This window comes from Salmo trutta, chromosome 6 (assembly GCF_901001165.1).
Source record: "Salmo trutta chromosome 6, fSalTru1.1, whole genome shotgun sequence".
NCBI classification, from domain to species: Eukaryota; Metazoa; Chordata; class Actinopteri; order Salmoniformes; family Salmonidae; genus Salmo; species Salmo trutta.
In genome coordinates, this window is record NC_042962.1 from 27,513,756 (window position 1) to 27,530,293 (window position 16,538).

General features: G+C 43.9%; 1 protein-coding gene across 2 annotated transcripts in view; it reads right to left on the reverse strand.

Annotated features, from left to right (window-relative positions):
* The window catches only part of smchd1 (structural maintenance of chromosomes flexible hinge domain containing 1), a 39,904-nt gene that overhangs the window by 2,725 nt on the left and 20,641 nt on the right, over nucleotides 1-16,538 (reverse strand). Inside the window, exons 23-43 of one of the 2 annotated variants that reach the window (XM_029756045.1) lie at nucleotides 15,440-15,576; nucleotides 12,080-12,217; nucleotides 11,564-11,803; nucleotides 10,952-11,100; nucleotides 10,673-10,758; nucleotides 10,448-10,566; nucleotides 10,118-10,279; nucleotides 9,844-9,972; nucleotides 9,639-9,718; nucleotides 9,384-9,541; nucleotides 9,138-9,256; nucleotides 5,863-5,924; nucleotides 5,436-5,523; nucleotides 5,039-5,170; nucleotides 2,986-3,141; nucleotides 2,727-2,859; nucleotides 2,098-2,217; nucleotides 1,351-1,436; nucleotides 1,068-1,190; nucleotides 697-881; nucleotides 410-522 (exon numbers count right to left, since the gene is read on the reverse strand). In XM_029756045.1, the coding sequence (XP_029611905.1) occupies nucleotides 410-522; nucleotides 697-881; nucleotides 1,068-1,190; nucleotides 1,351-1,436; nucleotides 2,098-2,217; nucleotides 2,727-2,859; nucleotides 2,986-3,141; nucleotides 5,039-5,170; nucleotides 5,436-5,523; nucleotides 5,863-5,924; nucleotides 9,138-9,256; nucleotides 9,384-9,541; nucleotides 9,639-9,718; nucleotides 9,844-9,972; nucleotides 10,118-10,279; nucleotides 10,448-10,566; nucleotides 10,673-10,758; nucleotides 10,952-11,100; nucleotides 11,564-11,803; nucleotides 12,080-12,217; nucleotides 15,440-15,576 (2,715 nt within the window). Of the gene's footprint in view, nucleotides 1-405; nucleotides 523-696; nucleotides 882-1,067; nucleotides 1,191-1,350; nucleotides 1,437-2,097; nucleotides 2,218-2,726; nucleotides 2,860-2,985; nucleotides 3,142-5,038; nucleotides 5,171-5,435; nucleotides 5,524-5,862; nucleotides 5,925-9,137; nucleotides 9,257-9,383; nucleotides 9,542-9,638; nucleotides 9,719-9,843; nucleotides 9,973-10,117; nucleotides 10,280-10,447; nucleotides 10,567-10,672; nucleotides 10,759-10,951; nucleotides 11,101-11,563; nucleotides 11,804-12,079; nucleotides 12,218-15,439; nucleotides 15,577-16,538 lie in introns of both variants that reach the window. The other variant, XM_029756046.1, reaches the window with a different exon arrangement.

Here is a 16,538-nt window from a genome sequence, read left to right on the forward strand (position 1 = left end):
ATAACTGCCCCATGAGGCAAGAGCCTGGGGTTCCGTCTGGAACCGTTTAGCCCCCAAACGCAGGCGGGCGAGAGAGAGTGAAGGGCCAGGGGAGGAACTACCCTAACAACCACAAACACACAGCTCAGAGTAGGAGTGCTGATCTAGGATCAGGCCCCTGGTCTCCATATCATCTTATTCATTATGATTGAAAAGGCTAAACTGATCCTAGATCACAAGTCTGAGACACTTGATAAACACGGAGACCAGGAAGGAAGAGACAGACAAGCTTCTGGAACTGCACAGAAACCACTCATGCTTAGGCACAACTAGACAATTATATTAAGGGGGGTGGGGGGGGTGGTGTGTGTGTTACATATTGGGGAATATTTGATCCAAAGAGAAATTATGAAAAAGAAGACTGACTCGCCTATCTGGCAGTTCTCTGCATTCTCTGGGAAAATGAGGAGGTCTCGGGCAAACACAGGGTTCCCAATGGGACGAAAGCTGTCCTGACCGTCCCTCCTTTTGTGGGGCAAGGGTCTGGAAAAGAAACAAGTACAGATCACTAAAGCATGAACACCTTTGAGAACAATGAAACAGAGCTCAAAGAACCTCACACGACACAGGTCCCAGACTAATAACTGTAGGAGGCTAACTACTGGAAAGGAAGGAACAATTGCATGCTGTTTTGAGTGTAAAGGTGTGCGTGTTCACCTGCTGCTGTTGTTCTTCCAGAACACCGTGTCCAGGGGCATGACCTGCTGCTTCCCCTGGGTGTCGTCATAGATCTTCCGTGCCGCCACCGTTGTCATGGTGACCACACAGTCAATGTCCCCCAAGAGGTGCCAGGAGATGACCGTGGCCACGTCGTTGTCCTCCACCAGCGCCAGGTGGCCAATCTGCATCAGAGACAGTGGGTGAGATTCTGGGAACACACCACATACCGTCCTTCACCAATTAACCACTACTTCCGCTGAAGCATAAGAAAGCTGCAGAGACAGGGTCCCGCTGCCAAATGGCACATGATAGGGAATAGGGTGCCATTTGGGAGCCAGACAGAGTAATATGTGTTTCGTCGGCTTTACTTTTCCCAGGACGTCAGGGTTGCCCCTGAAGGGATCAGGCATGGAGCAGACTCTCCGCGTCTGGAGTTTCATCTTCTCCACATCAGCCGTCTTCTGACCGATGACTTCGTCGATCGCTGGGATCTGTAGAAACAGCGAATGGAGCTGTCAAACGTTTCAACTTCAGAGTGCACTCATCATGCATAGCACAGTGACAGTCTTGTGGATGGGAGTGGGGGGGGGGGGGGGTCGAGTATCTGTGGTCTTTGTCAGTGGGAGAACGTGGGTATAATCCAATACTCACGGATGACAGTTGTGCTACAGCCATGCCATTCTTCATGAGCTCGGATTTCAAGTGACTCTCCTTGTTGGTGGCGTTGCGCACCTGATCTGTAGCAAGACAAATGTTTAAAACATTGACAGTTTGGCAACCAAACTGGTAGTTTCCATTCCTTCCTGCAGCTCAGTTGACATAGTTAAGCAATAAGGCACAAGAGGCAGTGCTATATCATGAATACAGTCACAGGTAAATGGCGTCGTTTGGACCGACTGTTAGAAACATATTCAAATGAATTCCATCATTTCATTAAAACATTATTTTTATAAGTCAATTTCATTCTTCCACCAGAAAATATAGTCCGGACAAAAATTTGGTTGTTAGTTTTTTGGTCAGACGCGCCTCAGTCGTTCATTTTTGGATAGTTGCTATGCAAAAGGACTGGTCGTCTGCTCTAAACAAAATGGTTGCTACGCAGGTTGGACAACGTTCTTGTCACTTGCTAGCTAGCCAGCGAACTTCAGCTATCTCAGTCACGTCAAACATTGAACCTGGACTGATAGTTCACTAGGTGCATTTTCATTATTGGCATTTACTTGGATATGTCCATGATTATAAAACTGGCTATCGCGTCGGGCTGAACAACGGCATTTACCTGTGACTATTCACGATACAACACTGCCTCGTGTGCCTTTTTATACAGAACGGCTCGTTCAATCAGCATCCAGGATCCAAACAACCAGTTTTGTAACACGTTTGAAATGCAACACCTACTACTGAGCTCAGTGATGAGTTGCCTGTTGGTGTCAAACAGACTCCTGTAGATATCAACGGTCTGTTTGAGCTGGTCCTTCTTCTTGGTCAGTTCAGACATCTGCTTCCTGTTCTCCACATCTAGTAGTGGACAGGAAGACAGTCAGGATCACCTGACACACACTGCTCCAGGAGCCAAGAGACTGGCCTTTAAAAGGAATATTGCACTTTCAAATCTAAACTTCCCTTACATTTTCAGATCTCAAAAGTAGTCTAATGTTAGGATGAATCCACGTTCCTAGGCATAAGTTGTGTCAAGTCAGCTGTATGCCTCCACCCAACACAAATGGAAAAGACAAGCATCAAATACATTCAGGAATTGAGACAGTGCTCATCTTTTCCGTTCCTTTGTGATTGAGACACATAGCTGGATCGCCAAAACAGATGGCCTAGAATGTGGACATTTCTTAACATTCTACTTTTGAGGTCTGAATTATTATTACGAGTGAAATGTCCCTTTAAGATGGCTGGACACTCATGATCACAGTGTGTCAACCACTTTTAGATGGGAGGCAAAACTTATGCTATTAAAATGTCAAACTGATATTGATGTGATGTCACAATTTAAAAATGAAAATGTAAGACCTAACCGTTGTAGAAGCGGAAGGGAAGTTCAAACGCTGCCAGGGGATTTTTGGGGCCAAACCCTGGGACGGAAGGTCTGAAGAGCAAGACGTACTCATTCCCATCCTGACCAGGACTGTTCTCCATGATGGACAGATTCTAGAAGAAAGAGAAATGGAGAGAGAAAGAAGTTAAAATGTTGTGCGTTTTCAAAAAAATATGTATACAATGCAAACTTATGGTTAGCACAAAGACGTTCTACAAATGCACCACCACCCCACTCACAGTGATTTGGGCCTCTCCATTAGCCAGGCTAAACTGCAGGCTCTTGGCTTTGCCCTCAAAAAGAGGCAGGTTTTTGTCACTGGAGCCTTTGGCGCTCTTAATGGTCACCACCACCTTCCCACTCAGCTCCAGCCCCGCTGAGTTATTATAAATATCCTGGAGGGAAGCAACACAAACCATCAGCCACAGAAATAATATCACTGGAATGGGAATCCCTAGTTTAGTTTATTAAGTCGACCATTTTAAAAAACAAGCACACATAAAACTTAAAAGCCATACATGCACATGAATAAAATCGTGGATAACTATTCAAGTCAACGATGCCAAATTGCCATGGTCAGAGGTTCTATTTCCTTTCTAGTGATTCCATTTACAGTGCCGTCGGAAAGTATTCAGACCTCTTGACTTTTTCCACATTTTATGTTACAGCCTTATTCTAAAATTGATTAAATTTAAATATATACATATCACATTTCCATAAGTATTCAGACCCTTTACTCAGTATTTTGTTGAAGCACCTTTGGCAGCGATTACAGCCTTGAGTGTTCTTGGGTATGACGCTACAAGTTTGGCACATCTGTATTTGGGGAGTTTCTCCCATTCTTCTCTGCAGACCCTCTCAAGCTTGGTCAGGTTGGATGCAGAGCGTTGCTGCACAGTTATTTTCAGGTCTCTCCAGAGATGTTTGATCGGGTTCAAGTCCAGGCTCTGGTTGGGCCACTCAAGGACATTAAGAGACTTGTCCTGAAGCCCCTCCTGTGTTGTCTTGGCTGTGTGCTTAGGGTCGTTGTCCTGTTGGAAGGTAAACCTTCACCCCAGTCAGAGGTCCTGAGTGCTCTGGAGCAGGTTTTCATCAAGGATATCTATGTACTTTGCTCTGTTTATCTTTACCTCAATCCTGACTAGTCTTCCAGTCCCTGCCACTGAAAAACATCCCCACAGCATGATGCTGCCACCACCATGCTTCACTCTAGGAATGGTGCCAGGTTTCCTACAGACGTGACACTTGGCATTTAGGCCAAAGAGTTATATCTTGGTTTCATCAGACCAGAGAATCTTGTTTCTCATGGTCTGAGAGTCTTTAGGGGCCTTTTGCCAAACTCCAAGCGGGCCGTCATGTGCCTTTTACTGAGGAGTGGCTTCAGTCTGGCCACTCTATCATAAAGGCCTGATTGGTGGAGTGCTGCAGAGATGGTTGTCCTTCTGGAAGGTTCTCCCATCTCCACAGAGGAACTCTGGAGCTCTGTCAGAGTTACCATTGGGTTCTTGGTCACCGCCCTGACCAAGATCCTTTCCCCCAATTGTTCAGTTTGGCCGGGCGGCCAGCTCTAGGAAGAGTCTTGGGGGTTCCAAACTTCTTGCAGTTAAGAATGATGGAGGCCGCTGTGTTCTTGGGGACCTTCAATGCTGCAGAAATGCTGGGTACCTTTCCCCAGATCTGTGCCACGACACAATCCTGTCTTGGAGCTCTAGGGACAATTCCTTCAACCTCATGGCTTGGTTTTTGCTCTGACATGCACTGTCAACTGTGGGACCTTATATAGACAGGTGTGCGCCTTTCCAAATCATGTCCAATCAATTGAATTTACCACAGGTGGACTCCAACCAAGTTGTAGAAACATCTCAAGGATGATCAATGGAAACATGATGCACCTGAGCTCAACTGAGTGTCATAGCAAAGGGTCAGAATATTTATGTAAATAAGGTATTTCAGTTCTTTATTTTTAATACATTTGGAAAACAAATTGTCATTATGGGGTATTTTGTGTAGATTGCTGAGGATCATTAAAAAAAAAAGCATTTTAGAATAAGGCTGTAACGTAACAAAATGTGGAAAAAGTCAAGGGGTCTGAATACTTTCCGAAGGCACTTTATATGGTCTCAGTTAGGCTTGGTCACCAAAAATGATAGAACATATTTGAACCATTAATAGACTGCAAACATGCTTTGTTTTGCTCTATTGCTTAGTCAGTCAAGTTAGGATTAGTCAAGAAAAAAAAGCTATGTTTAGTGATTCATGACTGTCGCTGGCCAGAGGATCTAATCAGCTCACCATTAATTTCAGAGACATGTCCTCCACCAGAATCCGACTGTCAAGGACGTTGTTGTTAACCACCACTGGGGTTGGTGGCTGCAAGTCTGGGGCCAATTTGACAGGATCGTTGGGTACAACATTTATGACATACTAGGCGAGGGCAGGAAAGAGAGAGACATGATTATCATAGTTCTACAAGTAGCCCAAAATAATGACCTACGGGGCCTTTGGACATACAGACCTATGGACATGAGACATTTCTTCTACATAAGATTAACAGGAGACCAATTTGGAGAGCAGAGACCACATCCACGTGTACGTGTTTCACTCAAAGCCAGTTGGGGATGTCTAGAAATAGGTTGTCTGTGAGGAGTGGGTTTATGGCTCTAAGCCATCTGGTTGATGTTGAACTCACCTGGTGACTCCACAGCCCTTTAGTCTTGTCAACACACAGCACAAACTGGATGGTGTACTTCCCGACATGGTCTGGGATGACTTTGTCTCTGTTAGACGAAAATGAATCATTTTACAACATCACCACCTTTGTGTTGAATAAAGGTTAATACAAAAATCTTTGTGTTGATACACCTAAGAGATGAGACACCATGAAGTGGCCATAACCTCTGACCAGAATATCAGTTACCATTATATGTTAATTTCCCAATAATTCCACATTTGAATTGCCACCCATCAGGTGATTGCTAACACACCGCGGCCAACCGCTGCTTTGCGATTTGTGGGGTGTCTCTCTAAAGACATTTTAGGCAGGAGAGGAAATACCTAGATCCTAGTACTACAAGTACCCAGCACAAGCTGCGTACGAATATAAAACTATTGGTTACCTGAAGTGAAAACGGTCCGCCTTTTCGTCTTCCATGGGTTTGCTGCATTTCAGTTGGGCAGCCTTAAGAAAAGCATGAACACAATGAGTATTCGTTATTGCCACCCCTTTTTATGCATGCATGCATGTATTTATTAGAGGTCGACCGATTATGATTTTTCAACGCCGATACCGATACTTGGAGGACCAAAAAAAGCAGATACCGATTAAATCGGCCGATTTTTTTACATTTATTTGTAATAATGACAATTACAACAATACTGAATGAACACTTATTTTAACTTAATATAATACATAAATACTATCAATTTAGCCTCAAATAAATAATGAAACATGTTCAATTTGGTTTAAATAATGCAAAAACAAAGTGTTGGAGAAGAAAGTAAAAGTGCAATATGTGCCATGTAAAAAAGCTAACGTGTAAGTTCCTTGCTCAGAACATGAACATATGAAAGCTGGTGGTTCCTTAAACATGAGTCTTCAATATTCCCAGGTAAGAAGTTTTAGGTTGTAGTTATTATAAGAATTATAGGACTATTTCTCTCTATATGATGTGTGATGTTTGAAACGCTATTAGCGCGCACCCCACTAACTAGCTAGCCATTTCACATCGGTTACACCAGCCTAATCTTGGGAGTTGATAGGCTTGAAGTCATAAACAGTGCAATACCTGAAGCACAGCGAAGAGCTCCTGGCAAAACGCATGAAAGTGCTATTTGAATGAATGCTTACGAGCCTGCTGCTGCCTACCACCGCTCAGTCAGACTGCTCTATCAAATCATAGACTTAATTATAATAAACACACAAATACGAGCCTTAGGTCATTAATATGGTCGAATTCGGAAACTATCATCTCGAAAAACAAAACGTTTTTCCTGTCAGTGAAATACGGAACCGTTCCGTATTTTATCTAACGGGTGGCATCCCTAAGTCTAAATATTCCTGTTACATTGCACAACCTTCAATGTTATGTCATAAATTAGTTCGCAACGAGCCAGGCGGCCCAAACTGTTGCATATACCCTGACTCTGCGTGCAATGACCGCAACAGAAGTGACAATTTCACCTGGTTAATATTGCCTGCTAACGTGGATTTCTTTTAGCTAAATATGCAGGTTTAAAAATATATACTTCTGTGTATTGATTTTAAGAAAGGCATTGATGTTTATGGTTAGGTACAGTCGTGCAACGATTGTGCTTTTTTCGCAAATGCGCTTTTGTTAAATTATCCCCCGTTTGGCGAAGTCGGCTGTCTTTGTTAGGAAGAAATAAGTCTTCACAGTTCGCAACGAGCCAGGCGGCCCAAACTGCTGCATATACCCTGACTCTGTTTGCAAGAGAAGTGACACATTTTCCCTAGTTAAAATAAATTCATGTTAGCAGGCAATATTAAATAAATATGCAGGTTTAAAAATATATACTTGTGTATTGATTTTAAGAAAGGCATTGATGTTTATGGTTGGAGCAACATGTACCTAAGCGATTATATGCAACCCAGGACAGGCTAGATAAACTAGTAATATCATCAACCATGTGTAGCTAACTAGTGATTATGATTGATTGATTGTTTTTTATAAGATAAGTTTAATGCTAGCTAGCAACTTACCTTGGCTTCTTACTGCATTCGCGTAACAGGCAGGCTCCTCGTGGAGTGCAATGTAAAGCAGCTGGCCAAAATCAGCATCCAAAAATACCGATTTCCGATTGTTATGAAAACTTGAAATCGGCCCTAATTAAAATCGGCCATTCCGATTAAATTGGTCGACCGCTAGTATGCATGTACACACACGTTCAAAAGTTGGGGTTCACTTAGACATGTCTTTGTTTTTATGTCCATTAACATAAAATTGATCAGAAATACAGTGTAGACATGGTTAATGTTGTAAATTACTATTGTAGCTGAAAACAGCTGATTATTTTATGGAATATCTACATAGGCGTACAGAGGCCCATTATCAGCAACCATCACTCCGGTGTTCCATCACGTTGTGTAAGCTAATCCAAGTTTATCATTTTAAAAACGGTTAATTGATCATTAGAAAACCCTTTCGCAATTATGTTAGCACAGCTGAAAACTGTTCTGATTAAAGAAGCAATAAAACTGGCCTTCTTTAGACTAGTTGAGTATCTGGAGCATCAGCATTTGTGGGTTCGATTACAGGCTCAAAATGGACAAAAACCAAAGACTTTTCTTCTGAAACTCATCAGTCTATTCTTGTTCTGAGAAATGAAGGCTATTCCATGCGAGAAATTGCCAAGAAACTGAAGATCTCGTACAACGCTTTGCACTACTCCCTTCACAGAACAGCACAAACTGGCTCTACAGAGAGAGCGGGAGGCCCCGGTGCACAACTGAGCAAGAGGACAAGTACATTAGAGTGTCTAGTTTGAGAAACAGATGCCTCACAAGTCCTCAACTGGCAGCTTCATTAAATAGTACCCGCAAAACACCAGTCTCAACATCAACAGTGAAGAGGTGACTCCGGGATGTTGGCCTTCGAGGCAGAGTTGCAAAGAAAAAGCCATATCTCAGACTGGCCAAAAAAATAAAAGATTAAGATGGGCAAAATAACGTAGACACTGGACAGAGGAACTCTGCCTAGAAGGCCAGCATCCCGGAGTCGCCTCTACACTGTTGACCTTGAGACTGGTGTTTTGCGGGTACTATTTAATGAAGCTGCCAGTTGAGGACTTCTGAGGCGTCTGTTTCTCAAACTACACACTAATGTACTTGTCCTCTTGCTCAGTTGTGCACCGGAGCCTCCCACTCTTTCTATTCTGGTTAGAGCCAGTTTGCGCTGTTTTGTGAAGGGAGTAGTATACAGTGTTGAACAAGATCTTCAGTTTCTTGGCAATTTCTCACATGGAACAACAAGAGGGATGGTTGCTGATAATGGGCCTCTGTAGATATTCCATAAAAACAATCTGCCGTTTCCAGCTACAATAGTCATTTACAACATTAACAAAGTCTACACTGCACTTCTGATCAATTATGTTATTTTAAAATGGCCAAAAAAAATGTGCTTTTATTTAAAAAACAAGGACATTTCTCAGTGACACCAAACTTTTGAACTGTAGTGTATATATATTTTTTTACAAGTAATGTGAAAAGTTGTGTCCTTGTGTGACAGCCAAAGTCTGTTAAAGTTCATTAGTCCCTTTGGGTCTCCGTCCCAAATGTCACCGAATTCCCTTTATAGTGCACTACTTTAGGGCTCTGCACTATATAGGCAATAGGGTGCCATTTGGGATGCACCCTGGGTGACCCGTAACTCACCCCTGAGGGGGGCCGTGACGTCCCTGACGGCTCTCCCTTCCACAACAGCATGGACATGTTGGCAGGATTGAGGTTCTTGATGGTGCTGCCCTCCTCCGACACAACAGACACTGAAAACACTGGACCCACACAAAGACCACCATGACAGGTCAGCTGACACAGAAGCCGCAGACACACAGGAGGCGCGGCAGACAGGCGGCGCGGCGCAACAGACACACAGGCGGCGCCACAGACGGAGGTACAGACCTGTGAGGGTGCCTCCAGCAGGAAACACTGAGTTTGTGTTGTACTCCACCACCAGTTTGACAGGTTTGTTAGGATCGGGGATAATGGTAAGCTTTACGGATGGACAGTGGATGGGCTTCTTGTTGAAGGACCCTCTGAACTCCAGCGCATACTCCCCCCTGGGAGACCAACAGGGGTTGAACACAGCCCTCCAATAATATATGGTTGCAGGGTCATTATGGCAAGTGGTTAGGAATTATAGGGTTAGGAACTTACTTTGGACCGCTCACATGGGCCACTACGAAACTGGCTTTTCCGTCTTTGTCTACTGGTTGTGAATTAACGGATGACTTCACCTGAAAAACAAAAGACCATCACAATTTCTTACAAAGAAGATGACCTCTATTGGGTAGTTTAATATCCCCAACGCTATAGAATCCCTACGTTCCCCTTTACATCAGTGGAGGGGAGAGTGCCTGACCTTTAGAGCTGGAGTGGAAGTCTTCAGCGTCACCACAACCCTCTGGTCAGGAGAGGGGTTCCCCCACTCGTCAAACAGCTGGAGGAGGAAGGGCGTCTGGATGCCCTGCTCATTCAGTACCTGCAAGGGCTGAGGTAAAGACGCAACACACGGACAGTTACAGTTAGGGAGAGAGGACAGCCATGACCAATATGTACCAAAACTCAGTGGTTGCTTCACAAAATGGCAACATTAACACAGTCAAGAGTGTCTTGGCCCTTAACTTAATGCCCACCTCCTGTGGTCCGTCCACTAGTTTGAGCTGTGTCGGGACCCCGGCCGTCAATTTAATTGTCACATGCTCCGTAAAGTCCCTCCAGGTGAAGTTCAGCTCTCTGATGCCTGGGAACCCAGGGTTGAACCGCACCCCCATCACTAACATGGAGTGGGTGCTCTCCTGGTTACATCACACGGCATAATGGACATTTCGTTTTATGTAGTTTTTTTCCAAATCACAGACTGTAGCTTTAAGGACAATATGGGATGTTTTGACACCAATTATACTTCCAGCAAAAATAATGTCAAGGGATGATAACATTACAAAATCACTTGGATTTCAATGTACCTGCCAGGTAAAGACCAGGGATGCTTTGTCGAGACCCTCGGCGTCCACGGTGAGAGAGTCCACACAGGTCGCGGTTAGCATCTGAGTTTTATTACCATACTGGTCTGTAAGCTGTAAGACTGGGAAAGGGGACTACCGGTTTCTCATTTGGAAGGTAATCAAGAAGAAGTGTTTAAATGTGAATTAGGTGTCAGACAGTAAAACTGTTGATGGCTCCAGACTCACTGATCTTTCCTGATAGGACCTCTCCCATCCTCACGGTCGACTCGCTCAGGGTGGCCTTCATGTGTTTCGGCTCATCGGGGCGGGGCCTAAACCCAACACACAGCCAATAAAAAACAAGTCCACCCCGCTGATGTGATAAGCGCAATCAGAATTCATTTTGTTGCTACTTCTATAAGCAAATTAACTATGAACATCAACGTTTGTATCTTTTTACCACAAGGCAAAAAAATGTTGCTTGAGTGCAAGATCTTTCTACCCATGTTTGAGCAGAGGACTTACACTATAGTGAAGGAGGTGTCGACAGACACTAGCTCCTCCATGTAGGAGACCTGGTAGAAGTGCTCCTCCTTCACCAGTGACGGGACCGGCACGTTGGGTAGCTTCCCCTGGGCCAGCTCCTCCACACTCACGTCAGCCGTCCAGTTCACCTGACACAGTCGCAACACAGAAACAGGGGAGTCTCAGACAACAGGCTGTTAGATGCATCAATACTGATCTAATATCCACATCAACTCTAATGTAGGACTCCTGGGCCCGTATTCATAAAGCGTCTCAGAGGAGGAATGCTGATCTAGGATCAGATGCCCCCTCATTCATATGCTCTAGTCGGCTGTACCTCCATGAAAACGGCAGTATTTTCCCTTCATATTTGTTCTCGGTCTTTTTAAACAGTGAGAATGTTTTCAGCACTTATTTCCATGACTGATCAGAACGTGTTCTCTTATGGCTCTCTCTGTTGTCCCTATGCAGCAGACACACGGTGAGCAATATGTTTGAATTGCAATACATAAAATCGTATCTGCACCTAAGTATCGTGATAATACCATATCGTGAGGTCCCTGGCCATCCCCAGCCCTAATTCATACATGGTCAGGGCGGTGTCATCATTACCTTGATCCGCCGGGCCATCTCCTCAGACAGAGGGACCTCCCCGCCTCTCTCGTCATACAGTCTATAATGGAGGTTCTCCAGGAGGTCCCCTGCCGTCCAGTCTATCTTTTCCTTGTCCCTAAGCACCATGGAGTCCACCAGGCTGTCCTCGTCCTCCTGACTGTACACCTCGAGACGTGACACACGGGTGCTGGGGACAACCCTCAGATCCCTCTGGACTGGAGCTACATTCTTCTGACTCTGATGGGTAAAAAGGGATGGATGAGCATGTATCATTTCACTTGACAAAATGTATTCATGTTATGTTTTTACACTGAAAATATTTTAAAAGCCCCAAATAATATTGGACTGAAAAACAAAACCTTATGAAGCAGTGAAAAAAAATGACAGTGTGCAGGAGTTTCTTTTTTCTATCATTGAGATCCATGGAGGGGGTGAAATAAGTTGAAAGGAGACATTAAGAAGTTTGAGGTGAAACAAAGGGGAGGTCTTAATAGATGACAAACGATTACTTACGGGAATATCAAATGTAGCTTTAACTGTCTGGTCTCCCGCGATGTTTTTGAAGGTGATTGGTTTTAGCACCAGGGTCCCGGCTCCTGTGTTACTGCAGTCTACAGCCACCATGGAGGATGAACCAGGAATCCCCTGCAACTGAGACACCACAGAAAGATACATACCGCACAAAAGCATTTTATTATTGTCAAGCCAACACGTTGACTTCCAGGACTCAAATAACTATTTTTTTTAAAAAAACACATTCATTCTATTGGCCAACGGTCTCTTTGTGTATCTAGAAGGGAAGAGTTACTCCAGAAGGCAGAGGTTGTCCATGTAAGGAGATTTAAAAAGAAATAAAAAAATCAGGCCCAGTGGGCACTGCTAACAAACAGTGAAATATTGTCACGCAACTGATTGATTTCCAGGACTCAAATATACACAGCGTATACAAAGCATTAGGAACATCTGCTCTTTCCATAAGTGACCAGGAGAACGCTATGATACCTTATTGACTTCAAACCAGTGTAGCTGAAGGGGAGGAAACAAGTTACAGAAGGACTTTTACGCCTTGAGACATGGATGGTGTATACAATGCCTTCAGAAAGTAAATCAGACCCATTGACTTTTCCCACATTTTGTTAGGTTACAGCTTTATTCTAATATGGAATAGTCCCCCCCCCCTCAATACACACACACACACACACACACACACACACACAACCCCATAATGACAAAGCAAAAACAGGGTTTTAGACATTTTTGCTAATTTATTAAAAATATTTAAATATGACATTTACATAAGTATTCAGATCCTTTACTCAGTTCTTTGTTGAAGCACCTTCGGCAGTGATTACAGCCGAGTCTTCTTGGGTACGACGCTACAAGCTTGGCACACCTGTATTTGGGGGGGGGGGGGGGGTTTCTCCCATTCTTCTCTGCAGATCCTCTCAAGCTCGGTCAGGTTGGATGGGGAGCGTCGCTGCACAGCCATTTTCAGGTCTCTCCAGAGATGTTCCATCAGGTTCAAGTCCGGGCTCTGGCTGGGCCACTCAAGGACATTCCGAGACTTGTCCTGAAGCCACTCCTCTGTTGTCCTGGCTGTCTGCTAAGCATCATTGTCCTGTTGGAAGGTGAACCTTCACCCCAGTCAGAGGTCCTGAGTGCTCTGGAGCAGGTTTTCATCAAGGATCTATGTACTTTGCGCCGTTCATCTTTACCTCAAACCTGACTAGTCACCAAGTCCTTGCCGCTGAAAAGAATCCGTACAGCATGTTGCCGCCACCAGCATGCTTCACCGTAGGGATGGTGCCAGGTTTCCTCCAGAGGTGACGCTTGGCATTCAGACCAAAGGGATCAATCTTGGATTTATCAGACCAGAGAATCTTGTTTCTCATGGTCTGAGTCCTTTAGGTGCCTTTTGGCAAACTCCAAGGGGGCCGTCATGTGCCTTTTACAGAAGAGTGGCTTCAGTCTGGCCACTACCATAAAGGCCTGATTGGTAGAGTGCTGCAGAGATGGTTGTTCTTCTGGAAGGTCCTCCCATCTGCACAGAGGAACTCTGGAGCTCCGTCAGAGTCACCATCGGGTTCTTGGTCACCTCCCTGACCAAGGGCCTTCTCCCCCGTTTGCTCAGTTTGGCCGGGCGGCCAGCTCTAGGAACTGTCTTGGTGGTTCCAAACGTCTTCCAGTCAAGAATGATGGAGGCCACTGTGTTCTTGGGGACCTTCAATGCTGCAGACATTTTTTGGTACCCTTCCCCAGATTTGTGCCTCGACACAATCCCAATTCTTTCGACATCATGGCTTGGTTTTTGCTCTGACATGCACTGTCAACTGTGGGACCTTATATAGACAGGTGTGTGATTTCCAAATAATGTCCAATCAATTGAATTTACCACAGGTGGACTACAATCAAGTTGTAGAAACATTAAAGATGATCAATGGAAACAGGATGCACCTGAGCTCAATTTTATAGCAAAGGGTTTGAATACTTATGGAAATAAGGTATGTTTATTTTTTTATAAAATTTGCTAACTTTCTAAAAATCTGTTTTCACTTTGTCATTATGGGGTATTGTGTGTGTGTGTGTGTGTGTGTGTGTGTGTGTATCTATCTTGATGAGGGGGAAAAAAATACAATTTAATCCATTTTAAAGACTGTATGGTAACAAAATGTGAGAAATGTCAAGGGGTCGGAATACTTTCCGGATGCACTGTAAATAAAAACGCATTCCTTTCCTGCCATTGGGCTACAGTCGCTTTATGCACTCATCTGGAAGGGAAGAGTGGCTCCAGAAATCTGAGATTGTCTATGGAGGACATTCTATCAGGCCCAGTGGGCAATGTTAGCAAACATTGAAATCTTCTTTATCTTAGTGAGAAAGGGATGGAGACATGTGGACCAATGGCTCCACCAGGGTAACACAGCGGCCTCAACTTCAAAGGCTGATACAGCAGTTAAAGCCTTTCCTGAAGGAGGAGACTAATTCCTACACTAAACTGAGCATGATTTAAATCTCCAGAACAGCAATGTATTACCAAATTGAAACACTTTCACAAAAGTATTCCCGTAGGTGAGATCTGCCTCCTAGAGCCCCCTCACTTGGGAGAAAATGTCCAGATTTCCCCATCAGAAGCCCACAAGCCAGATATCATTCATGGATTCTATCCTACTAGTAGATATTCTGGCAAAGAGCTGGATCGTATTCACAAGGAACACAACGATTAAATAGGGGAGGGACTACTTTGTCCAATAACAAACTTGTTTTCCATTGCAAAACATTTTGCTATGGTATGCACTAATGAATACAACTCTGGTAACCTGCTGTATGGAGAGTGGCCCTAAATTGCAGATACTCTCTGGGACAGTGACACACCCTCTTACTCAACCCTGAAGGGTTGAAATAGTGCTCTGGCAGAGGGACAAGCCCGCCTCTCCCTTTATATTAGTTTGTTTCCTGGAGAGGGAACGGCTGTTCTACTGGAGCCAGTGTTTTTCATTAGCCAACTGCTGAGAAACTTGGAGGCAGAACTAGTACACACAGCTCCCGCAGGCTACAGGTCCAAGTCTGACAAAATTCTCAGGGTGCTTGGTTTGGCCTTACAAGAACTTGATGCTACTCGGTGCCTTTGAAGATATCAAAATGCCTATTGTACTTCACTATTAAGAAGTGGACTTCAGTAAAAACATTCAGCTGTATGAGCATGGAACACCAAACACTAGATGGAACTTTAGATTTCAGAAAAATATTAACTGAACTGGAAGAAGCCATAGACATGCCAAGTTAGTGATGGGGATAGAAATTGCAGTTGTGTAATTTCTCTGCTTTTGACCCGAGTATTCATACCTCCAGAGTCAGGGTCTAGTCTGATTTTACCTGGCAGCTGATGATCAGTTTGGGGTGAGCTGTGACATTTCCTGCTTCGTCATGGACCTCCACATCAAAGCTAACCGAAGTTCCATTCTCCACAGTGATTGGATCCTCTTGTTTCACTTTGAGTGAATCTGGGTTACCTGTAAAACACACACATTCAGCTGACACTACTATGGAATGTCCTTTACATGTACACTGAACACAGTGAGCTCCAAAAGTATTGGGACAGTGACATGTTTTGGCTCTGTACTCCAGCACCTTGGATTTGAAATGATACAATGGAGGTTACTACGTGAGATTAAAGTGCAGTCAGCTAGCTTTAATGAGGGCATTTTCATCAAATGCAGCACTTTTTGTACTTAGTTTCCCCCCCAAAAAAAGTATTGGGAAGAATTAACTTGTGTATTAAAGTAGTTAAAAGTTTTGTATTTGGTCCCATATTCCAAGCACGCAATGACTACATCAAGCTTGTGACTCTACAAATTTGTTGGATGCATTCGCAGTTTTGTTTTGAGTGTGTTTCAGATTATTTTGTACCTAATAGAAATTAATGGTAAATAATGTATTGTCATTTTGGAGTCACTTTTATTGTAAATAAGAATACGTTTCTAAAGACTTCTACATTAATGTGGATGTTAACATGATTATGGAGAAAGTTACACACAAATAAACTCAGCAAATAAAGAAAATGTCCCTTTTTCAGGACCCTGTCTTTCAAAGATAATTAGTAAAAATCCAAATAACTTCCCAGATCTTCATTGTAAAGGGTTTAAACACTGTTTCCCATGCTTGTTCAATGAACCATAAACATTTGATGAACATGTACCTGCAGAACGGTCGTTAAGACACTAACAGCTTACAGACGGTAGGCAATTAAGGTCACAGTCATAAACTCAGGACACTAAAGAGGCCTTTCTACTGACTCTGAAAAACACCAAGAAAGATGCCCGGGGTCCCTGCTCATCTGCGTGAATGTGCCTTATGCACGCTGCAAGGAGGCATGAGGACTGCAGCTGTGGCCAGGGCAATGAATTGCAATGTCTGTACTGCGAGACGCCTAAGACAGCGCTACAGGGAGACAGGACGGAGAGCTGATCGTCCT